This window comes from Cucumis sativus, chromosome 5 (assembly GCF_000004075.3).
Source record: "Cucumis sativus cultivar 9930 chromosome 5, Cucumber_9930_V3, whole genome shotgun sequence".
Classification (NCBI taxonomy): domain Eukaryota; kingdom Viridiplantae; phylum Streptophyta; class Magnoliopsida; order Cucurbitales; family Cucurbitaceae; genus Cucumis; species Cucumis sativus.
Window position 1 is genome coordinate 17817737 of NC_026659.2, and position 25979 is coordinate 17843715.

At 32.6% G+C, this 25979-nt stretch overlaps 2 protein-coding genes across 8 annotated transcripts; both read right to left on the reverse strand.

Annotated features, from left to right (window-relative positions):
• Window positions 1–13450: 13450 nt before the first annotated feature.
• LOC101218297 (UDP-glycosyltransferase TURAN) lies at window positions 13451–24845 on the reverse strand. 4 transcript variants are annotated; one of them, XM_011656896.2, is made up of 19 exons: window positions 24771–24845; window positions 24630–24693; window positions 21166–21238; window positions 20961–21079; window positions 20489–20522; window positions 20094–20149; window positions 19864–20001; window positions 16750–16898; window positions 16575–16664; window positions 16367–16433; window positions 16232–16295; window positions 15981–16086; window positions 15307–15473; window positions 15124–15234; window positions 14970–15031; window positions 14814–14866; window positions 14631–14706; window positions 14174–14299; window positions 13481–13754 (listed from the first exon to the last, which is right to left on the reverse strand). In XM_011656896.2, exons 4-19 carry the CDS (start codon window positions 21072–21074, stop codon window positions 13731–13733), a joined length of 1437 nt encoding a protein of 478 aa, XP_011655198.1. In that variant the 5' UTR covers window positions 21075–21079; window positions 21166–21238; window positions 24630–24693; window positions 24771–24845; the 3' UTR covers window positions 13481–13730. The 4 variants fall into 4 exon arrangements, with proteins under 4 accessions (XP_031741413.1, XP_031741414.1, XP_011655198.1 ...); XM_011656894.2 differs by having other exon boundaries at window positions 15981–16092; XM_031885553.1 differs by lacking the exons at window positions 24630–24693; window positions 24771–24845 and having other exon boundaries at window positions 13451–13754; window positions 15981–16095; window positions 21166–21257.
• Window positions 21759–24858, reverse strand: LOC116401622 (pentatricopeptide repeat-containing protein At5g08305). 4 transcript variants are annotated; one of them, XM_011656888.2, is made up of 4 exons: window positions 24771–24807; window positions 24630–24693; window positions 24517–24544; window positions 21759–23942 (listed from the first exon to the last, which is right to left on the reverse strand). In XM_011656888.2, exon 4 carries the CDS (start codon window positions 23918–23920, stop codon window positions 22292–22294), a length of 1629 nt encoding a protein of 542 aa, XP_011655190.1. In that variant the 5' UTR covers window positions 23921–23942; window positions 24517–24544; window positions 24630–24693; window positions 24771–24807; the 3' UTR covers window positions 21759–22291. The 4 variants fall into 4 exon arrangements, with proteins under 4 accessions (XP_011655190.1, XP_011655191.1, XP_011655189.1 ...); XM_011656889.2 differs by lacking the exon at window positions 24517–24544 and having other exon boundaries at window positions 24644–24693; window positions 24771–24858; XM_011656887.2 differs by lacking the exon at window positions 24517–24544 and having other exon boundaries at window positions 24771–24839.
• Between the last annotated feature and the right edge of the window lie 1121 nt (window positions 24859–25979).

A 25979-nucleotide genomic window follows, 5' to 3' on the forward strand; every position in this document is an offset into this window, starting at 1 on the left:
TACAAGAAGCCTTTGGAACCAAATTGCATTTTAGCACCACGTTCTATCAACAGACTGATGGCCAATCTGAAAAAACCATTAAGACATTATAGGACATGTTGAGAGCTTGTGTCTTATAGTTTAAAGGAAGCTGGGATGATCGTTTTTCCTTGATTGAATTCAGCTATAACATCTACCACTCTAACATTAAAATGACTCTTTTTTAGGCGTTATATGGATGACATTGCAGAACACCAATATGTTGGAAAGAAGTTGGTAACTAATTGGGAAAATGTCACTAGAGAATCCTATAAATAGAAGAAACTCGACCAATTTGGAGCTACTTTTACCCTATGTTGAGTTGAAAAAGAATCGAGAAAATTTTCAAGATTCTGAGGAATTCTTGGAAGCTTGAATACCACCAAGAGGTTGCATGGAACTTCTTGGCTTAGGAGTTTGACGAAGAAGCTAGTCGATTGTTGAGTGTGAGTAGTTCTTCTTATATAATGTTTTCAAAATAAAAAGGATTTTCAAAATGTGTTTGAATCCTTAAATATATTTCCATTGAAACCATGAACGATTTCTCTTATGCTTTCCAATTCTTAAAATACATATGATTTATAGATGAATTGGACTTATTATGAATTCAGATGATTTGATGAAATATTGTATTTTGAAGAATGCATGAGAATTGATAAAGTTTGAAATGAGTTGATCTTTTACATCCTATGCGATGAAAATGCCTCATACTTGTTGTGTGATCTGGTATGGGATGCCTTATCCTTGTTGTGGATCTGGAATAAGATGTTCTTTTCCTAATGTGTGTTCTAGAATAAAATGTCATATTCATGTTGTGTGATCTTGAGTATGATGCTTTATACTTGTTGTGTTATCTGGTTTAGGATGCCCTTTGCTTGTTGTGCGATCTGGCATTAGAAGACGCATCATGCATAGTGAAATTGATAGAACTTACTAAATGCATTGAGATTACTTCGCATAGTTGCAACTTAGCAAAAGAGAGTGGTAAACGCTTGAGCTAAATAAAGAGTACAAAGGTGTAATTAAACATATAAAATGATTTTGCAGCGAGATGATTATGTTGCATGTGAACTACATACACTACGATATGAATTACATGTTGAAAAATGAACTAGAGCTAGACGCAACAAAAGTAACATAAAATTTTTATCAACCCTAAATGTAAACAGATTCTGCATAAACAATGAAATCACAAATAAACATACCTTTATGTCGAACTTATCCAAATTGAATTACCTTTGTTCTTGACAAGAATGATCCTCCAATTCATATCACCAAAATGTTGTGAAATCCCAAGCGTTCTCTGACAATACTCACACATGAACTGGAAATTCGACTCCTCGAATTTAAGTCTGCTAGAACCTCACAAAGTGAGAATTTCGACTCCCTTTATGCTCTCTCTGTGTAGAACGAATTTATGTCTTTGCTTAGATGTAGAATAAGACACCTAAGGTCTTATTTATAGGCTTTCTAAGGTTTTCTAATAAGCTTAGATTCATGATAAGCTTAGGATTTCTAATATAAGCTTCCAATTCTCTAATTGGGTTTATTAATTACGTTTTCTAATAAATTTCAAATTCTCTAATTGGACTTATTAATTACTCAGTCCAAAGACAAATTCAAGTAAGTTCTTTTGTATGCGACTCGTTAGGTTAATCTAATATGGCAATGGACTCATAACTAGTTTTATGGTCCATAAGTCATAATTGGACTGTAGCCAGACATTATGGCTACTAATATTACATTAAGTCGATGATCCAACATAACCTAATATAATTATTGTTTTAATTATTTTATCACACAATATCTATAATTGAATGTAAGGCATGGACAAGTTACCTTATCTAGTTCAATTGCTTTCATAGACAAGTCACCTTATCTCAGAATGGGTCAGTCCAATTCTTATACTCTAATAAAAAATATATATATTATTATAATTTATGTATCTACATATATAATCATCTTATGATTATCAATTATAGCTCATTCTAATTTTAATTTATTATTTTGCGTCCCACAATAATAAGCGATTAGGGATATTTATAATATAATAACATATTCGTGGATATTATTATATAATAACGTGCAATTGAATAATAATGAGAATAATAACTTTTAGTAAATAGTAAAAACAATCCCAATTATCCAACATTACAGTTAAATAATTGAAAAAAAAATTTATATATGATGAATGATTTAACATAAAAAGTTTTTCATAATTTATGAAAATGGTTGATTGAGGTAGTGAGAATCGCTTAATGTTGGGATTTATGTCCTAAAACTCGTAAATTGTAATTATAATCCATTAACTATTATTAATAAAGTGTTATTATTATAATTTCAATCAATGTTATTGATTATATTATTATTTTTATCTTAATAACTCAAATCCAATAAACTAACATCCTAAGTTGTTTGATGAGTCTTGAACAATATGTAGAGACATACAGGGATCGATGTTTAGATCAGCTTATAGGGTATATAGTATAGAGATAATGTTGGGTACCTTATCCTTGTAACAATATGGATATAGCTCATTTTGTATTTAATACAAACACAATGATCCAACGTGTTCGTGTAGGTGACATTCAAGTGAGGGTATCCTATGCAATGAGTTTACATTAAAATCAGACCATGAAATAGTAACCATTAGATGCAACTCCGTTAACTAGTTACGTTTCTATTTCACTCGGATGATCTAGGTAGCTTAGTCTTAATTCTGAGTGTATTATGAACTCATGTTCGCGAGGGATTGTCCTTTGATTTTTACATGTGAAAGTGGCCAGATCGTCGACTCAATATGCTTATCATTTTGGGGACAAAACTGAGTAGGGAGCTGGCAACATAATTACACAAGATGGAATTCACTCCTTCCCTACTTTAGGGTAAGTAAATAAGTATTCCCTTAAATGGTTTTTTCGGAACTTGAACAAAGGGTCCTACCCTCCCTATGGCACGAGAGGGGTTTCTATTTATTGGTTGGTCCATAAACAAGTTGTTCAATAGAGGAGCACTAGTATTTAAGGACTAAAGGTAACCCAAAGGTAAAATGGTAATTTGACCAAGTTGGTGTTTCGAACACTCGTGAAGGATCACTAACTTACTGTTATTGGTCTATATTTGTGGACACTTAAATATATCTACACTGAGAAGAGTTCAGTTGTGAGATTTTAGTAGAGTGTACACACGGTTAACGAATATTGATTAATGTGGTTGCTGAGTGTAGCCAGTTAAACTCATATAGTTGTAGTTATTGATGTGTAGATCCATTAAGTCTCATTCCTAGCTCGTGAAGAGTAACGAGATTTATTTATAATGGTTGTAATTTGAAATGTTCAAATTTAGTTTGGAAATTAGTATAATGTATTGTGATACATTATAATGTAAAGTTTATATAAATTTAATTTTGAATATGATTCAAAATTAATTTATGAAAGATAAAATATTTGAATGAGTTCAAATATTAATTTAATGTGAATTGGAATCATATTAAAATGATTGATTATGAGATAATTTTATATTTGCATATGATTCAAATTTAATTTAAGTTAAGTATAAGATATTTAATTTAGTTATTAATTAATTGGAGAATTAATTAATATTTTAGTTTAATAATATTTAATTAAGTTAATATAAAACTATAAGATATTGGAGAGATGTTCATTAAATAAGATTTAAATGAAATACTAATTAAACATAATTCAATTAATTAATAACTAATTGATTAATGGTTAATTAATTAGTTAATTTGATATTTCTATTAATTTAATATTTTTAAATTAATAGAATCTCATGATTCTCGATTCTCTTGTACTCTCTTTTCTACTCCACGAAGGAAAGAGAGTCATAAATATGCAGAAGACAATAGTTTTCCTTCAAACTAAGATTTTACTTTTCTACAAAATAGTCTCTCTAAAATATTTTTTCATCCCAATTGGTTCCCACAAACCAATCTCATCCCAGAGGATAGGAAGGTCTCCGACGGGTGGTGTCTCCAATTCGGTAGATTGTTGTCACACCCCAAACTGTATTATGACAATAACGTCGAAGTAGTAGGAATACGATGCGAGTTTATTACAACCTTGAAAGTTTCTTATCGCAAAATCTTATTCTCAACTCCTTTGTAAACTATTACCAACACTCAAAACGCAATGGTGATCAATGAAACGCTAAGTAAAATAAATACAAACCAAAACATAAACTTTATTAATATTCGTTTCATACATATTTACAACACTTTGACCAAATAACTATGGCTTAACCATTTCCAAAACACTCTGAATCATCTGCCGCAAATCCTTGAACCTTCTTCTCTACTTGACCTAAACACCCGATCCTGGAAGATGAGAATTTTAAAATGTAAGTCTAAATAACTTAGTGGGGTTTTACGAAATCCTTTTCGCGATGTCCTTTGATAAATCATTTTCGTCAAATCATAAATACCAACACAAATTAGTTTATCAATTAAACACTTTATTTCACAAAATATGTCAAAACGCGCGTGTAATCATTTTCACAATAGAATTAAATCATCTCGCAAATCATATCAATATACATTACGCATAAACATTGATTCGCATAACACATCTTTTTCGCATCACATAAATCATCTCAAATAAACACACATTAGTTAATTATTCTTTTCGCAAAGGATCCTGAATCATTCTCTACGTTTGGTCTCATTACCTCGCGTTTAGACTACTGTATCAACAACATCTAAGAACATACAAATTTGTCCTTATTGCCCAGACTGCTAAGCTTTATACGCTCCTTTCAACACATAAGTCATCTACTTATCACCATGTAGCTCGTACACCCTGTGGTGGCCTTAACTATTTATGTGCACATAAAAGTTAGCATTATCTCAAAGAAACAATTAATTAATGATTTGAAAACCATTTAATAGTATGGAAATCATAGTCATCAAATCAAACGTTAATATTATAAATCATGATTGAAAACATATAAACTTTTCATAAAAATCTCTTTCGAAACACTTTTCATTTGAGTTCTTCTTCCAAAATAGTAAAGTGGAACCACAAATCTTTTAAGAAGAAAACCACTCACCACACTTTAACACTTTGTTTTTCTTCTTCTCACCAAAGCAAAACAACAGTACTTTAGCTCTCTTTTTTTAATAAAAATCTTTTGTCTTAATGACCAAGTCCTCTATTTATAAAGCCCTTAAACTATCTTTGTCATGCTTAAACTCTTATTTGTTTGCCAGCTCCTGCTTAAAAATTTATAAGTGTAAATTTAATACTCAATTCAATCATGTTTAACTCCTTAATCTTACACGTTAATCTCTGTCAAATCAGATTTGACATTTTCTTCGCCAGATCTTACTTCTTGCCTAACCTCATACCACAAATATCTTTAACCACTTAACACTTTTCGCGAATAATCTTATCACGTGATTATATTTTTATTACAAGAAATCTTCCTTGCGAACTAACAAACTTTTACTCGCTTAGAACACTTATCGCGAACTTAAACTTCAAGGCTTCCCTGAGGACTTCTTCATCTCGTGAAACCCTTGGGTCTTATCGCGAAGACTACCCAAACGCTTAGTCGTTTTAGTCAAAACTTCACTTCTTAACTTACGCGAAGGTTTTCATTTAAGAGCATTTAGACTTATAGATTCTACTACAAACCCTTCTTTTCTCAAACTTACTTCACTTCTTAATCGCAAAACTTCTTCAATACTCAGTCAAATTTTATTTCCTATACTCAAATTAAAAACGGATCTTACAATTGTAGATTCAAAGACGTCAAAAGAGTAAGTTCTATGTATCTTTTAATTTAAAAGCATGCCTAGTTTTTTATTTAGAATCTTGATTCTAAATATTGCCAATGTACTGGTATTTTGGGATTTTCAAATTAAATTGAAGAATGATTCTGTAAAATCTTCCGCTACCAAGGGCTTAAAGCATCGAAATTGATTTTATTTAAACTCAATGTCTTATTATCATTGCTATGTATTATTCTTACCACCTAATATGGTGAAATGAATTTAATGTGTTAAGGCAAACTCTAATGAATCAAGGCTTGGAGAAAAGATTCCACTCACTAGATAGTTTTCGTCTAAAACCTTTCAATGTTTTGTTTTAATTCCTCCATCCCCCAAAGGTAGCAAAGGACATCTTGCATTGAACTTGCAACCTTGATCACTTGTTGTACCCTTGTAATTGCATCAATTGGTAACGACCACAGTTGCATCGTATAACATGTAAAAGCTAGGCGAGAAGAGTCAAATCAATGTTTTGAGTCTATACTTAGTTCTTTTGAAAAGACTTGTGTACTGTAAATCAAATGTTCTGTCACAATTTGTTTATCAATGAAGTTTTCTTGTTTCATTCAAGTTTAATTTTTACAATTATGATTGCATTTATTTTCGCTTACTAGGCGTTCAATGTTATACCTCAAGGGAGTTATGCGTTGAATGTCTAGACAGCACGCTTATAATACTTGTTCATGCCTTATATTCAACTATAGATATTGTGTCATAACAGAATTAAAGTAATAATTATATTAGGTTATGTTGGATCACCGACTTAATGTAATATAGGTAGCCATAATGTCTTGCTAGAGACCAATACATAAATAGATGGAAAGTAAAAAAATGTAACCTAATATAATTATTGCTTTAATTCTTATAACTCTTATTGCGTTAGCTGAGTTACATTCAGCCAATACATAGATAGGTGGAAAGTAAACGAATGTAGCTTAGATAACGCGATAAGAGTTATAAGTGAGACTCTTTATCAAGAACTCTTTACAAACTTGAAGTATAGACAACACATAGATAGATAGAAAGTAAGAATGAAATATTGAAAAGGGTATAAATGTGTAATATATTAAAGAATGTAGGTCTTTGGTCATTGTACGATATGAACAGTATATATTACACAACAACACAAAAATGGAAAGAACAAAGAGTGAAAAATAATACAAGTTAGGGAAACAATGGAAGATGAATTCTTCTCCATTCAAACTCGAAGCTTCACACTTTTCAATCTATTTGGGAGAAGAGGAAAACAAAGGTTCTTTGCAGATGGTTAGAAGGTTGTTTCTCCATATCTCTCTCTCTAGGGATTGGTCAATCCATTCAGACATCTCAGTCATCCAAGCCTCTCCAGGCTCTCTTGGCCTATACAGCCCCCGCCCGCCCCCGAATAGTGTACAAGTAGCTTTTTATAGACACTTTTGGTCGAAAAATTGTACCAAAAGTACTCTTTGCAAACAGATCACATCACTCCAACTACTATTTTGTCTTTTAGTGGATTGCTTCTCGCTTCATGATGTAGTCATTTTGGCAAGTCTCTTCTCGCAAGATCTCCTGTAATTCACTAGCTTCTTATATTTGCTTACCATCCTGCGTTAAAACACTAAAAACAAGGTGAAACAGGCATGAAAGCGAATGTAAGGTATATTTCTAAAGACATGCATTTTCAATATAAACTACACGTTTTGATACATTTCACCTATATCTTCGCCTCAATATTCTATAAAAGAAGTTATAATAACTTGTATTTCTACAAGTTATCACTAAGCATTTTTCTCTAAGTTGGGGTGTAAACGAGTTAGGTTAGATTGGGAGACATTCTCAACCCAACCCAACTAACAAGGTTGTTCTCAGTGTTCAATATAGATGTTTTTAATAGTTTTTCCTTATCTAGGGGTGGTATTTGATATATTTTGATTGTTTATTAATACCCAATTGTGTTAGGCCATGTGTCAATTTGTTATTATTTATGTCTCCAGTTGTAACAAAGTATATGTTTCTAAAAGCAAATATTGAATAAACTTGACCAGAAATATTTGTCCCAACCCTGTGTAAAAATGGCAACAAAATTCCAGAAAGATGAAAGGGGAAATGATAGTGAAAAGCTGGGCAGAGAGAGGATATAAATGAGAGGAGATAAACATTTTTAGTTAAATTATAATCTAATATCAATTTATATCTTTCAACTTTAACTTACTATGAATATACCAATACATGACAAAATTTAAATTAATTAAGCTCTTAATTTTTCCATTTATTATAATTATATTTAAAACTAATCAATGCAGGAAATCTCATATTCAAGCGTCGATTTTACAAAATAGAGACTAAAGAAAAGGCATCAATGGATGTAAAAGAAAATTTTCTCTAAAACGAAATTAATTAATTTTTAAGTTTGAAATTTTATTTAGTACAATTCTAATTTTTGTACAAGATTTTTCATTATGTTATGTAAGTTGATGTACTTGCAAAAGCTTAAAGCCTAAATTGATATAATATTGACTTGTGCACATGATTAGACCCCTCGTGATTCTCTCCTCGTGATTCTCTCTCACTTTGCAATCTCTCTCCGTCCATTCTTTCTTTCTTTTTGCATTATTTTTCATATATTTCACATAATTATAGTATATATCACTACAATAATTATGGTCTTTCCCAATGCAATGCAACGTCGTCGAAAACTCCAGTCGCGGAAAGCATGTCAGGGATACTTTCCGCGACGCAGCTCGTTCCGACGTTGAGGAAAGTTTCCTCGCGCACGGCCCAGTACATCGCGGAAGCATTTTGCAACGCAGACGTCGCAGAAGGATACTGTGACGCCAGCGTCACATAAACCTTCCACGACGTCTGTATCGCTATAGCGTTTTGGAACGTCCGCGTCGCGGAAGCCATATTTATTGTAGTATTTATTGAATTTGATAAAGACTCCTTAGAGATTTGCGACGTCATATGCCATATTTATTAAATTAGATATCAAATTTACTAAACCCTAAAAAAACATACATATGCACTAAACTATACATACATATACATTGCACATTACACATTAAATATACACCCACACATAAAATTATATTTACAAAAAAATATACTTACATAAACACATAAATGCAAAAGAAAAACACCTACATGAAAAAAAAAAAAAAAAGAAACATCAAGGCGGTGGCAGTGAGCGATGACGGCGGTGCAGTGGTGACGACGGGTTTTCTTTCCTTCTCTCTCGAACTTTTTTCCTTTCTCTCTCAAATTTGAGTTTGAGAATGAATTCTGAGTTGAAATAGGCAAGACTTTTTGCGACGTCTTTGAAAACGTCGCAGAAAGTGTGTATCTGTGACGCTGGAGGTAGGTATGTCGCGAATAATGTTCACTTTTCACGACGTCTGCTCGGCCACGTCGCGAAATATCGAATCGTTTCGTTGACGTTTCGACTTTCGACTACATGGGAGGACATTGCATCGCGAAAATTCATACAACGAAATTACTACATTTGACCTTTTGCGACGTGTGTCAGCGTTGCGTCGCAAAATGATTCTCATTTGAATTTATCACACGACTTTCGCGACGTCTTTCAGACGTGCATCGCAAAAAGTGCAAAAAACAAATTAAATGTCCAACTTTCCGCGATGTACATCAGACATGCATCGCGGAAAGCTTCGACTTTCTGCGACGTCTCTCAGAGACACGTCGCGGAAAGTATAAAAACAAATTAAATATTCAGCTTTTTGTGACGTGGTGGAGACGTCCGTCGCGGAAAGTCTAGAACGAAGCGAAACGTTTCGACATTCCACGACGTGTTCGAGTATTATGTCGCGAAAAAGTAAAATAATAAATTAATTAGTAAACTTTCCCCGACGTTGTGTTTCTAAACATCGCGGATGGGTGCATATAACGACATCTTGAGGTGGACGTCGTGAAAAGTCTACTAACGTCGATGTTACTTTTTGCGACGTCATTTCGAGCGTCACGGTAACTCCGTATTCTTGTAGTGTATTAAATAATGTGTTGTATATTTTATTAATGAAAGGTTCTTATATCAATTTGTTTATGTATTTTATTTAAATACTCATATCTTACGTAGTAAATAATACGTTATGTTTGAAATAATAGTAATTATGTATGGAAATTGTCTATGTTTACATAAACATGAATGAGAAAAAATTATGATGACTATATGTAATATATGTTATTAAAACATTAGTTGTTCTCTGGTATATGAAATGTTGAGAAAAACTGAATATATTTGCATTGTAGGGACTTTGATGAAAGAAATGAAGATTCAATAAATTGTATGAAAAAAGTGATTAAATGTTAAATTGATTTATGAATATTATATATGAAGCAATATATTGTATATTTTATGATGAAAGATTATGCTATCAATTTGTTAAACTAGTTCATGTGTTTTATTTTAAATATTCATTTTATATGTAGTAAATAATAAGTTATTTTTGAAACAATAATGATTACAAATATATTATAGTATATATTGTTCATTTAAATTTAGTAAGATTTTATATTTCGTATTTGAAATACACTATGGTATATTGAGTATATTTAATATAACATCATTTATGTATTATTGAATATATGAAATAGTATATATGTAACAAATCATATAAGATATATGTATTATGCAATAGTATATATGTAAGAATTAAAAAAAAAAATATGATCGGATATATAAACCATGTTAAATGCATGAAGAAAAAATCACATACATAATCCATGTTAAATGCATTAAAAAAAAATCACAGAACATAAAAAAAAATTGTGTATGCATTATTGTGGTACATATGTAACAAATTACAAAACATAAATGAATTATTCAGTAATATATGTAAGAAATAAAAAATAATAATTAAATATATAAACTGTGTATAATATTAGTAAGAAAAAATAACATAACATGAAAATGAAAATGTGTATATATTATTAAATATATACAATAGTATATGTGTAATAAATCACATTACATAAATGTATTATTTAGTGGTAAACCATAGTATATACGAACGATGGGGTATTTAATAAAAATTATATGTCGAACATGGAAGATGAACTAAACAATAAAAAATTAAACAAAATATAACGAACATGACCAACATATATACTACGAAACAAAAAAAATAAAGAACAATTTTTTTAAGGAAAAAAATATATGCTACGAAACGGAAGAATAAAGAATACATGTCTTATAGTAAGCAAAATCTCGATAAAGTACGAAATTTGAAGAAAAGAAAAACGAAAGTAATTGATTGAAATTTAAAGTAAAAAAAAGTAATTGAAGAAGACAACTAACCAAAAGTTGCATATAAAACAAAATTTTGAAATAAACTGAAGAATCAAATTGAGGAACGATATTGACAACAGCAAAATTGACGGAAGAAACAACTAAAATTGAATTATAAAAAAAAAAATCCTCCCTGGCACCACAATTTTTATCTCAAAATGTCTATGGTTGATGCAAATAACGAGATAAAGTTATTTTTAATCATTAAATTATTTCATATTAGAAAATATTTTATTTTACATCGAATTAATAAAATATTTTTAATTAATTTTCATAATCAATTTATACCTTAATTAATAGTTAAATAGAAAAGTTGTCATTTACATAATTTAATTATTATAATATAAATAAGAAAATCATTTAAATTTAAAAATTATATATAATTAATAATTATTACTAGGATTAGTATAATATAAACAAAGAAACCATTTGAATTTAATTTTAAAATTTATATATAATTAATAGTTATTATGAAGTTAAAATTGTTGCGAAAATTTGAAAAAATCTAATGAACGAAATAAATTATAACTTATGACATTTGTGAAATTTTCTAGTAAATATAAATATTTTATCTGCAACTTTCATAAGTCTATTTTTGGGCCCTGGGGAACCAAATGACAAAATTGAAACCATGGGTCAAGTACACCTATTTATTTTGTTGAGATAATCGAGAGAATGACAAAATAATATATAACAATTTAAAAAATAGTAAATCTCAAAAATATTTTGATTTTTAGCAAAATCGATTGAAGTAGATATTTTTTTACAACTTGTCAACCGATTTTATCCCTCCATATAATATAATTTCTTCACTACATATCATAAGTTCTAGTTAATTCTTAGTAATATTTTATTATATCATACAAATACAAATACAAAAAATTTTGTATAATAATTGATAATATAATCTATTCATCCTATTTGTCTTGAAGATTGGTCAATTCTTAGTAACATTTTACTATATCAAATAAATACACAACTTTTCATATTTATTATTTTAAATATTTATTTTATTATTTGATTTTAAAAGTTTAGTTCAAAGATCTTAAAATTTTGAATTTAAAATTGTATCGGATTGTATCCTTCCTATTAAAATTGTATCGAATTGTATCCTCCCTATAATTATGGAGGTAACAATTATTCCATAAATAATTCATTTAACATAATAATAAATTACCATTATTTAAGGAGAATCAATCAATTATAACTATACGGGGATGATAAAAAAAATTTTAAACTAATAATACTAAATACATCCAAATTAGGGGAATAAAATCCTTGATGGAAGAATTGTTAAATGAGGTATATTTTTCACAAATATTATATAAAAGTTGGTTTTAAAGTTTGATTTAAAAGCATCAAAATACTAAAAATTGAATTTTAAATGTCAACATCCCATAAAAACCGTGATAATAATATAATTTTTATCTAAAAGATTATTTAATTGTAACAATAATTTTTGTATGAAATTTTTATTTTGAATTTAACTAATATTTTATTTTATTTTATAATAATAATAATATATATATAAAAGCAAAAAACACAAATTGTTTGTTATATCTAAATATATTATATAATTAAATAATAAAAAACAACAATATAAAAATTCAAACTATTTTAAATTCAAACTATTTTTGTGTTTCCAACCTTCCAAAATTACTAAGGCCACAACAGTTGCCATATTCTAACTTTTCTAAAAAAAAGCGTCAGAAAGGTTTCAAATGAAAAAAAAAAATGTTTGAATGAAAGAGGAATAGAAGAAGTGTGCGAAGTCCAAATGAAAAAAAAAATACTTGCACGGATTTTAAGAAGAAGAAAAAAAGCATTCGAATAAAAGAGAAAAAGATTTGAAATGCCCATGAGTGATTTGTAAGAAGATGAAAGATTTCAAATAGTTTTCTTTAAGGTTAAGGCAAGGGGATGAGCAGCCAAAGTCCATGAAAAGAAGTAATCACTTACATTGATTTTAAATTTTGAAGCATGAGGTGAAACTTTTTCATTAATGGCAAGTCAAATCTTTATGTTTGGAGAAAATTTTTAACAATTTTTATGCAGCATATGTTATTTCAATTACATTTATGTTATTTCAATTACATTGTATTTGAGATTTATGTGAACAATTGTATTTTTCAGATTGAGTAAGGGCATTTAAGAGATTATTTTATTTATTTATTTTTCTAATTTCTATGTTTTGCTATTCTAATAATTTAAAATTATTTTTGTTATTTTTCCAAAGTAAAACTGATAATTTGCTATTATTTCTTATTTGTTTTCCTAAAAACTTAAATCAGAAAAAAATAGTCCAGATGAGGCAACGAAAAGGATCACTTCCATCCTTCTCTTTGAACAGCACTAACTTCAATTAGGGTGACAAGCACTTCTAAATCTCGTCCAGATGATTTTGTCACAACAATAATTTTACTTGTCAAATTTTTTATATGTTCATCATGTATTGTAAGGCACAAGATTACATCCTTTTATGTTAATGAAATAAAACAAAACCATAATTACAAAGGAAAGAGCACTCACAATTACCCATCAAACCTTTGAAGAAATCAAAGGTCTGTGAGGAGAAAAATAAAGAGAAGCCCAAGTCTGCATGATGGGAGCCTTCATGTGTCCAGATGTAACAATAAATTAATCCTGGTATTGAGTTATAACCTGCAAACGTCGTCCTCTTGCTTAGGCAACACATTCAAAGTACAACAAGTACAAGAAACTGTGCAACTACTTTGATACAATATTTTAGCAAAATTGCACAATCATCAACAAACAGGGAAGAATCTGAATAAAACTAAACTGAAAACTTCTATATCCAAGCTATTAACATTATGACTTCCTCTCCTTTCTCTTTGTTATATTGTGCTTGTTTACAGAACAATCCAAACTTCACTATGACAAGGAGCAGTCAACGTACATTGAGCACAACTATAATGTTGCACTAATAAAATACAACAAAAATAAATGTCCAAGGCATAGAAGGAAGGACTGAAATCATGGTGCTGGAAGAAACATGAAACACAATACTCAGAATGCATACTGCTGACTCTGACGTCATAGATGAAACTTGGAGAGCTTACCTGAGATATTAAGGGTTTAGCATGCTCCTCCCACTCAGTAGACCACCTACGAGAACCCATTTCTACTGTGCTCTTTTTTAGTGAGTGCAAATCATTGCATTCATTGGGAAATCCTCTGAAAAGCATCTATACAAATCACAATAAATAAATTGAGAGCGCCGATCTAGTAAACAAAAAAAGATGGAAAACAAGCTACTATCATATTTATTTCCAGTTTATTGCAACTCCAGAGATTTCTATAGGATCTGGTTTTTTAAAAAAATTAATCAAAAAACACACATGGGTTTAAGGTTGAATACTTATATTGTTATTACATTCATTCCATTTCATACAAATAATGATGATATTTTAACAGCATTCATTAATTTTCAAATTTTTAACTCAAAAGAGAATCACATTGGACATAAGCAATTACCCTGCAATCCTATTCAACATCCTGTTCAACGAAAAAACTTACCAATAGTTCATCTGCTAGTTCTGACGATGATGAAAAGAGGAGACCGTTTTTCCCTACTTTCACAAGTTCGTTGATGCTAAGAGAAAGAAAACAAAAATGTAGAATTGAAACAAATCACAAGTTAAATGCCTTGAAAATGTATGATAAATTGAACAATGGCAAAAGATGTGGAAAAGAGTTTACCAAGAGTAGGAAACTGCACAGACAGGAAGTCCACAACCAAACATATCGACAACCTATTAATCAAGATGGCACATTGATCACCTTCAGGAGTAAGCCTAAGGCAGAAAATTATTTTCTTCCATGATACTAAGATTCAACTAAAGAATTATTATATACCTTCATCGGAAGGTCTAAGCCTGATGAAGAAGTATGCAAACAAACACCAAGATCTGCTGATCCTGTGCAAATTATAGATACCCATGTATATTGTTATTAGTCTTGTCAGAAAGATAAAATGGGGATGTATAAACCTTAGGTTGTTACAAACTACCAAGAAGTAATGGGTAATCCTCTGCAGACAGCCACATTGTACGAAATGCCACACGCTTAAGGTGTAATTTACTGATCTTATCTTCATACTCTTGTTTGTCAGGCCCTTTACCTTTATAGACAGTCGCTAATTTAGAAAAGCCCAATTGGAAGCAGATATTTCAGTAGGTGAAAAGCTATTTACCAGTAATGATGAATAATAGCCGAGGGAATAAACATTGCTTTTCATCATAGATTTCTTTCCAGACAAATTCGTCAGGAATTGAATCATCCTCATTTAGGAGGGCAGCAACACGCCTATCATACATGACTGCAGCTTCTAAAAGGATATTAAAATCTTCATCTGGTGTCCTGAAAAGACATCACAGGAAGTCAAGGCAGCAATCTCAAGGTTTGAAAGGAAATCACCAATACACTTGTTTCAGGGGAAAAAAAAGTCCCAAACTTTTCAATTGAATGTTACCATTAGAAATATTCAACTTTTTTCCTTTTGAGTTCTGTTTGAACACTCTTCTTTACCAAGGTTTAAAACTATTTATGCAAAGCCAGGAATCTATGGATGTCACGCTTGGGAGCGAAACCAATGTGCAGACCGAATATAAGCATTTAGATGTCAATTTTATAGCTATCCGTCCCATGATTCTAAACAACTAAATGGCCATTTTTAAAAAATCTGAAGATCTCAATATCCCAACAGGTTAATATAAACTATCATATTCACTTTAGCAATCAAACAGCCAAAAAACACCTAGAAAGAGTATTGAAAGTGCAATCATAGAAGAACCTCCGAGAAAAAAAGGGTAAGAAATCATTTTTTTCAAGAATCATTACTAAATTGGGTCAAACTTAAAACCTAACCAGCTTGTGCTGCTCACAACAACTGCAGGTCTGTTTTGCTTCAAAAAAATATCCTTGCCCACCAGGCGAGTTGAAAAAGTCTCCTGATGCTCATGACCTAACATTCCTGCACCTACTAACTATAGTGTTAACTTGAATGAACATAGTAAATTCAAATTTCTCATACATTATTTTGATTATTAAGTTTTTTGTTGAACAAGAAAATGTTACATCCTAAATCTCCAACACACATATTAAAATGTAAATCTTACCATAGCTAACACAATCTTGAAGACCAAGAGGTTGAATAATATTACTATGTAGCCTATAAAACAACTAAAACGAACAACATACTTAGTTTATATATCTAAACAGAGAATGAAACAATAAATACAAACAAAACTTACCTCATGTTTTTCCAGAAGTGAAGCAACGTGGAAAAACTCTGGAGGTTGATCATAGAAAACAGTGGCTCTACATAAAGAAAAAAGGGTGGTAAAAAAAGAAGAAAAATGAAATAATTATTTATAATACTCGAGTAAATTCTCATTCTCATGTGGTTCTATTAGATGAAATATGACTGTTGCTATCCACCCAGCAGTCCCATCCTCTTACTTTATATCCCAGTTTTCAGCCAATTCATGTTGCATTGCCTTCGTGACACAAAAGGAGTCATCTGCCATCTTCCCAAAATACTTTTCAATCCTAAGCATGATAATCATAATTAGCCAAGAATAAATCAGTCACACACTGAATGGACAAAAGAGAGCAGGGAAAACATATTCATTACCAACGGTATACAGCAACAAAACTGCTGTTTCTTCCTAGGGATAGGGCAAGCAAAGTATGGCCAAAATTATGCCAATCAATGATAAATGCAGACCGCTTTAGAACGCTAACCCATTTTACAGCAATTAACGTTGGAACAGAAGGAGGATTCTGGTAAAGAAGAACTCAGGGATTATAGTACAAATTGAAAATAAATAATAAATCTCAATAAACACAATGGAAAAGCAGATGCTAACATAAATGCCTTTCACCAAGATTCATGTGTGAAGTACAACTTCTGAAACATAAAAATAATACTTGTAAAATATGATTGTACACCCTAGTGAACACAGTCGGTCAATGTTTCCTCAAAATATCGAAGTGTAAAAGAGGAAACCAGATAAACAATAATCTGCTTATTTGCAGGCAAATGGCCCGAGTCTGGAGTTGTAGCAAGAAACTTTATTACAACAACTGGAAGCAAATTATGCTAGAATAAAAAAGAGGAAATCAATCAAAATATCATTCTATGAATGGCTTATTCATATGAATGGTAAATTTCAAATTTTTATTCATAGCAAAATGGCAAAATCATATGCTTTTACTGTAACATCCGCGTTCGCGTTGAAAGAGTCAAAAGGGGGAGGCGGTGAAATTGAATAAAGGCGGTTTGATGAGAAGGTAAAGTTAGGCGAAGTTTTGAAGGCAGTGAAACTAGGTGTTGTGTTTTGAAGCAGGAAAATTTCGAATAAAGAAAATTGGACGCAGAAGGAACAGGTGTGTCTGGAAAGAAATCTATGGAGAAAAAGGCGAAGGACACTAAATAGAATTTATGCTTTGTTGGACTTGTTGGTCGTGATTTGTGAATGACCCTTCCTACACCAAAGTTTGCTTGAAATGTTGTTTAGTTTTAATATATGATTTCAAAGCTTTGTATTGTAAAGTTATGGTAAATGTAAAAGCAAATTTGGTTTCTGAAAAGCTATGAATTAAAATGTGTGCGTTTAAGTGTTCTTTCAAATGTTTTAAATAGCGATTATACTTGAATGTTTATAGTCAAATGATTATTAAGAAATGGTTTTCAAATCATTGGATCTGGTACCCGAAATGATAGGTCAAGCTTTGCGAGCACGTATGACTGGCCACAAGGTGTTGAGTGCGTCCACCTTTGCTAGAAAAACAAGGTGAGATATGTCCGCCAAGGCAACTGAAAGTGTGGGTGCTATCCACTTCAACGCCTAAGTGTGTTGAGATTGTCCACCTCAGTGGCTGGGAGTGTTGAGTAAGTGTCTGTTAGACCACCAATTATTCTGCAATACAGCAGAAAGAGAAAGAAAGGAATAGCACGTGTGAAAGGAAATTTAGACAATGAGAGGAGGGACCATAGTGGGACTCAAGACAGTTAGAGTCTTTGTGTCTGCTATAAGTAGAATTTCAGTAGGAGGGAAAGGGGGGTGCATTTTTGTGTGAATTCTGTTTCATCCTTGAGAGAAAGGATAACAGAGAGTGAGAAGAGTATCTTTGAATTTCCAATTCTTAGATTTTTTATTTGATTTCTTCATCAATTCGATCTTGTATTTCATTCTTCTTTACTCTTGAATAAGAACATTATATCTCTAAGTTCTATTACAATTTCAGGGCTCCATCATATTGGTATCAGAGCTCTTTTCCCTGGGAAATCGAAAGAGGATGGCACAGAAGTGAATTGAAGAAAAATTGGAGACATTCGACCAAGAAATCTCAGGAATTCAAACGGAACTACACAAGTAACCAGCCATATAAGAAAACCTCATGTCCTTAGCAGAAAGTATTGAGAGATTAGAAATACAAGCCGAGAAACAACAACTGTTGTTGAAGTACGTCAAAAACACAGCAAAGGATAAGTCAGAGATGAGCAAAGGAATAACAAGATTTGCAAGTCAAGGATCAGCGATGACAAAAGCGATGGAAGAAAGAAGTACTCCAATGAATGAAATCAGAAGCAAAGGACGAAATCGAAATCGAAGATAATCTGAGTGATCGAAGCAAGTTTAAGAAGGTAGAGATGCCAGTACTTAGTGGAACTGATACCGATTCCTAGCTATTTAGAGCAGATTGGTATTTTCAAATACACAAACTCACCGATATTCGGAGAAGATGATCATGGCTGTCATAAGCCTATACAAAGCAGTGTTAGAGTGGTACAGATCTGAGTTCTATTACAATTTTGGGGCTCCATCAGTGTCCACATTCAGAACATGGATACGTTGAAGCTATCCGTCCCAGGAAAGTTTTTGGGGTTGTCTTGTGAAGTTTTGGTTGTGAATAAAAAATGGTAGATGCGTTGAGAAGTGTTGTGTTGAAATTGACACTGAGCTTTTGGCTGACGTTTTTAAAATGTTTTTTTCTCCAGATAGCTAAGAGTTTCAGATGCCCAACGGAAGTTGTTGTCAGCCTTCACCGCGTATAAGAGTTGCATCCTTACCCCTTAGTTATGAGCATAGTCTGGACATTCATAGCCAGTTTGTAATGAATAGTATCCATTGCACATTTAGGGGAATAGGGTGTGAGAATTGTATTTAGTTTTGGTGGAGGTTGAGCAAAGTGCTCGGTATTCATGTTTGTACTAGGCGTTGAAAAATTAATAAAAGTTTGACTTTTTTTTTTTTAATAGAAACACCTTTCAGTGGGAAAAAAAATGAAAGAATACAAGGATATACAAAAAAAAAAAAAATAATAACAAGCCCAATAAAAAAGACCCCACTAAAGGAAGGGGATCCAACTAAGATTAAATTTAGATTCTTCATACATTGTTGTTCTTTCAATTTTTTTAAATTAAGAACTTGTTTGAGAGGTTTGTCCTCTGCATTGTATGTGAGTTTTATTAGGCGTAAGTGTAACACTGCATAGGGACATTGGCACTTCTCTCGCCCGTAGCATCCTCTCACGGTTCAAGTAGGCGAATTGGGGAAGGGTGTGACATTTACCATCAAGAAACTCCCTACCTCATTCCTTTAGAAAACTACATACCGTTCAAAAAAAACCAAGAGACATCTCGATGCCCAGAAACCAAAGAAAAGAATATAGCATGTGATGTGAATTTGTTCAAATATGATGCAATCATGAAGATACATGATAACTTTAACTATTTATTTACCTGCACAATGAAGAAGGCAGGTGAACAAATTCTAACAAGGAACCAAAGAAGCATAAGAAACTGAACAAGTGGCTTGACCAGTAGTGTTACAGGTCGGAATATCCACGGCAGATTTTGAAGGAATTTTGGCCACGGTGTCTGTGATGTACAACGAGAGAAATTTGAGGAAGTCCAGTAGAGTAGAAAGAAGGAAAGAAGAAACAAAACAATAAACACTTCTGCGCACGTACCATGGTATGAATATGAATAGATCTGTGCTCTAGAAGTGCAGAGTGGGGCTGAGAGCCTATTTAGCATCCAAATTCAAAATTAGCATCCTATAAACATGATAAAATAATAAAACTTAAAGATGAATTGAAGACTCGTAATCAGAAGTTGTAATAAATAATCTTAAAAATAGTAGTCTTGTAGATAACATCTTGAATCCACTAGATCAAAACAACTGCAAATGAAAATGTTTCTCGAGAAAGTTGAGTGATAATATGGGAAAATTACCTAAAAGCAGAACAAGATAAAGAAGGAAGAAAAATGCTCCCTAATAACATGGAAGTGTGAAAATACAAAAAACATAAAGACGTGAACAAAACATTCTAGATTAACCTATTGTATTAGAAAGCATACGAACCTCCATAAGCAACAATGTCCACCTCCAAATTTGCCTATAATATCAATCAAAAGGACCAAATATCAATCAGAGTTGAAGAGGTAAGTTATGCAAACCATCAGACCACTACATGGAGAAAATTATAATTCATGTGTTTAGCTTACAAAATTCATCGAAGGCATATAATTGAGAAATCAAAGATTTATAAATATAAATATGAGGCAACGCAACAATCCAAATAAGCATGAACGCCCAAGGTCAAAAGGAGAGAGGCAAAAAAGAACATCAGTTGATATGAATAACAATAAGGAGTGGAACTGCAAAAAGCTTTTTTCAATAGAATTCGATGTTATGCCATCTCAAACTTCAAAGTCCAGTAAAATCAAGAAAATTTTTAAGGTATCTTTAGATTCACAGATGCCAACAATGAGAAGCTAAACTGAACATTCGTTCCACTAATCAAGGTTCAATTGGAAAAATGATCAAATCATACCTGGCGGGCAAGAGAAAGAGCATGATACTGCATACGAGGACTTCGACCAAGATCACCAAGAACAACAACACAAGCTCGGCCTCCCTTCCCTTTCCTGCTGGTTTTCTTCATCATTTCCTCTTAAAATTGCAACGATCAATTAGTCAGTTTCCAAAATCCCAATTAAATTAAAGTTATAATGTACTTTTGTTAAAGAAAATCATACCTTAGAAAAAACAATCTAAGAAGCTTTGCTCTGCTCTCTCTCAGGTTGCTACTTGCTAGTAGTTAGAAATTTGCTGCATCAAAACAGCGGCAGCAATCCAATGGGGCAGACAAAAACCATACCTTAGAGGTGGCATCATGATTTATTTTTTAATTATATCAAAAAATTCTAAGTTAACCTCAAATAAAAACAGAAGTAAAGGGATAAAAGTATGCTTTTTTTGGCTTAGTCAAACTAGAAATCAGATAATTTCTTAGATTCAAAATTACCCTAAAATAAAAATAGTAGTTTGACGGAACTGACAATGGACCTCAATGAAAGTCTCAACCTAAAGTAACTCAAGCCTACATTTACAGCCATCAAACCCAAAAGACAACCCACTAGTGAAGCTTCAACTTAAAACAAAACGTCAACTTAAGAGAGAATCCTCAAACTAACACAATCCAAAAAGAGAAAAAGCTAAAGAAGATGCCTAAAGGTTCATCTTTCTCGTGCCTCCTCTTGAGCATTGTCAAATTCATAATAGTCATCCTCATCACTTACATAACAAGTTCTTTTTGAGGAAATGAAGCTTTTCGTTGAAATAATGAAAAGAAGATAACGGTCAAAATCCAATAAAACAAGCAAACAAGACAAAAGAACACAAGTGCAATCCAAGTACATAAAACTATCCTCGAAAAGTAAGCGCATTCTAATTTAAACATAAACCTTGTATGCAGAAACTGACAAAATGCTTTGGAAGGGAACACTAGGTGGGTCATTACACAACAGGGATAAGAAGTATCTTCATCAAGGAGATTGTCAAACTGCAAACAGAGTCGCCATGTTCCATTGTTTATGGTTGGTCATCCTCCACTACCTCTACTATCATTAAATTTTACTAAACCCAGACTTACAACGATAAAAATATAAATTTTAACTTCTAAGACCTCTTTTTTCTCCCGGGGATTTTAACTTCTAACACTTTGACTTGGGAAAAAAGGCTTTGAAGCAATATATCCACCACGGTGCATGTGAGAAATCATATGCATAACACAAATAAGTACAGCATACAACCCTACGAATTCAAAGGAGTCTAAAATTGGTTTTTCTCGAGTAAATGTGTGTAATTGGCATGTTAAAAGAATCAGGAGACGTTCATGATGTCATAGAAACAACACTCTTGATGTACGTAATCTTCAATGGGTTTCATTTGATCTACAATTAAATTCAGCATCATAAAAATCTGCTCACAGTCGCCATGTGTTTTATCATGGGCCATGAATCGATGAAGGACTCCATATACTTCAATGAAACTAAAACCGGGAGACTTTTTCACTCCTTTCCTTTCCATAGCTTCTCTAATATTTTTGGCATCATCCCAACGCTTATCAGCAGCATATATGTTGGATAAGCCAACATATCTACCATCATGATTTGGATCTAACTCAACAAGCCTCCTTCCTACTACTTTTGCAATGTCCAGCTTGCCATGTTTCATGCAGCCACTAAGGAGCGCGCCTAACATGGAAGATGTTGGTTGGACGGGCATTTGACACAAGAATTGGTACGCCTCTGATACCTGACCAGCTCTTGATAAGGCATCTACCATACAAGCATAATGCTCAACCTTTGGAATCATACCATGTTTACGAAGGCAGTCAAAGAAATACCAAGCCTCTTCCACCAGTCCCCCATGAGCACAACAACTTAACAAGCACAAGTATGTGATCTCATCTGGCACAATCCCAACCATTTTCATCTCACAAAACAAGTTCATTGCCTCTTTAATCAACCCATGTGTTGCCAAACCTCCAATTATAGCATTCCAGATTAGAACATCAGCCTCTTGTAGTGAACATGCACGAAACACGGTCAAAGCTTCATGTATTGCGCCACATTTGGCATACATGTCCACTAGAGATGTCTGCAGCACAATTGTCAACGGCAACTCATTCTCAACTATATAACGGTGCATCATCCTCCCATGTTCAAGTGCACCTAAATGGGCACAAGCACACAAAGCACTCACCAAAGTCACCTCATTTGCCATGGGTCCATCAAAGCTCATGCGCTCAAAAAGGGCCATGGCCTCCCCATATACCCTGCCTTTAACGTACCCATCAATCAAAGAGCTCCATGACACAACATCCTTCTCGGGCATTAAATTAAACACCTCCCTAGCCATATTCAAATCCCCACATTTGGCATACCCATCCAACATGGCATTCCAAGTCACCAAATTCTTCCTTGGCATTTCATCAAACACCTTGCGTGCAGATGCAATATCTCTACAAGAGGCATACATGTGAATCAATGAATTCTGTATGAATTTGTCAATCTCATGTCCAGACTTCACAATATGAACATGCACTGCCATCCCAAGCTCCTGATTCAGCAATTTGGAAGTCGCCTTCACCAGAAAAGGGTATGTCAAATAATCTGGAGAGACCCCATTTTGCAGCATTTTGATGAAGACGGTGATCGAAGGATTTGGGTTTTTGGTATTTGAGAACGCCCTTATGAGAGTGTTCCAATTGAAGGTTGTAGGGTTGGGAACATTCAATATCAGCTTATACGAGTAATCAAGATCCCTAGCAGGGGAGAGTGCAGAGAATAAGAGAAGTTTGGATTTGATTGTTTCGTCTTGCGAGATGCCTAAAGTGAAAAGTAGAGCATGGATTCTCTTGAGTTCAAACATTGATTTGCATCCATCGAGAAGTGAGATTAGAGTTTGATTCAGAAAGGCGATTTTGCGGAAGGACGTTGCATTCATCGTTTGATTAAAGCATTTGACACTGCAACACATCGATCTCTTTCAATTGACTAACATCTCATTCATATAAAACATCCCAAAAAACAATAGAGGAGACTAATAGACCATATAAACTATAAAAGGGTGTGATAAAATAAAGATGTTTGCAATCTTCAACATTTAAGATGGAAGAACTATGACCATGTGCAACTTAAGAAGATTGAAAATGACTTGAAATAAATCGTACACCAAAAAGAGCTAATGATAAATGGTTTTTGAACTCAAACTTTGGCCAGGCCGCTAGAGTGGACAAACTAATGCATACAGCATAAACTCAAACTTTGCTTTCTAGACCATGTTTCCAGCCCAACAACCACATATAAATGTTCTTGATTTTGACATGAGTATCATACTTTCATATAGTTTCACAAAATCTCAACATAACAGCTTGTTTAACACTACAAGGGCAGATGTTCTTAACTTTCTAAGAGCCTTAAAACTCAATTTGAACCCTCTATTTTAGACCCGAGCTACAGAAATTTCAAGACTAAACTAATTTACAGCATTTAAATCGATTACAAAAAGGCCTAAACCAAACTTTACTACTCAAAACTTACCAAAAGAGATTTAGGCACTTGCTGAGAACTGTTTGAATAGGTCCGATATCAGTCCAACAATACAACATAAGAGTTCTAAAAAAGAGTACAAAAGAAGTTCAGAGCATTCTTACCCGCTTAGTCTTACCTAAAACGACTCAAACACTGGGTTGGTTGGTGATCGAATTAGCTTTAAACCTATAAATTTCATATCTTTAGGTAGTGGGTAATGCAAAATAGAGGTCGATTGAAAGTGGGTTAGAGATGGAACTTACCGAAATAAGAGAAAACGCAGTGAAAGGTGATCGAATTGGTTCAAACTAGCAAATTAAACCTCCTTAAACTATGAGTGATCGAATATTCTTGCTTGAGCCACTGATGAGCATCGGAGTTGCGTGGGTTTGAAGCCACATCCGCCGCAGATCATGTCCGGGCCGTGAACGTTTTCAAAGGGGAATAGATGGGAAATTTGGAGAAATAACACATTTTGGTTTTTTACATTTTTACATTTCAAAATGAAACATTTTAGAAAACATGTAATTTATTTTTTTATGTCAATCTCGATCGATCTCGTAACGATTCAAGCTCTTAAATTAATCTGGGTCATTACTCAAACAAACAACAAAAGACACTTTCTTGAAAAAATGAAAACTAAAATTCTTATAAATTTAATAACAATTAAATATTTGAATGACATAAAATTGGCAAACCTAGTAAACATGACCTGCACGTTCTAACACTTTTTAAAGGAAATAAAGATAAATAATAAGACAAAACTTTAAATAAGATGTCTAAAAATAAAAATACTGAAAACTGATGAAGTTAAGGCGGAAGCAAAATGAGGTCTCCATATGGCATGTCACGAGTCTTTCCGGTCCCTCGCTAACTTTTCATATCCTCAACCTTTTGCCTAAAATATTAAACATAGAAAAGAGTGAGTATTTAAAACCATCCCAGTAAAAGACTCTAGACAAGTGAGATCGTATGAATACCCTTAATCGTATAAGTGATCCTGTAGGAACACACCTAGTCCTGCAATTAATTGTAGGATACGTATGTACACCCCTAATCATGCAAGTACAATTCCCATTCGTGCGAGTGATCTCATACGAACATAGTATAATTGACCCCTAAGTGTGCATGTGATCAGTAGGTACACCCCTAATCATGGAGTAGTCCATAGAAACACTTCCAGTAGTGCGAGTGACTCCACAAGTAGGAACACAATACCGATAAGGTATAAAAGTCTAACAGCCAAAGCTAACAGACACATCAGAGTCCGAAAGCATATAACAAACAACATAAACATGACATTAATCAACAGTCATAATAGTTCATAAAACAAGGAAATCCACAAATCATGCATAATCAACAAGTAACAGCAACCCACATCTACATAAGTCAACTATGCATTTTAGCCACTAACGATGCATAATCAATCAACACATGCAGACCCTTAATTATTCATTTGAAGATCCACTAGT

What these genes read in the sequence shown, in the direction of transcription:
- LOC101218297 (XM_031885553.1), bottom strand. Translation starts at nt 21,074, where the DNA reads ATGATGAAGAAAACCAGCAGGAAAGGGAAGGGAGGCCGAGCTTGTGTT. An exon ending in CTCTTTCTCTTGCCCGCCAG is followed by an intron (nt 20,523 to 20,960) that starts GTATGATTTGAT and finishes TTGATATTATAG; the next exon opens with GCAAATTTGGAGGTGGACAT. An exon ending in TGTGCAGTTTCCTACTCTTG is followed by an intron (nt 14,707 to 14,813) that starts GTAAACTCTTTT and finishes TCTTTCTCTTAG; the next exon opens with CATCAACGAACTTGTGAAAG.
- LOC116401622 (XM_011656889.2), bottom strand. Translation starts at nt 23,920, where the DNA reads ATGAATGCAACGTCCTTCCGCAAAATCGCCTTTCTGAATCAAACTCTA.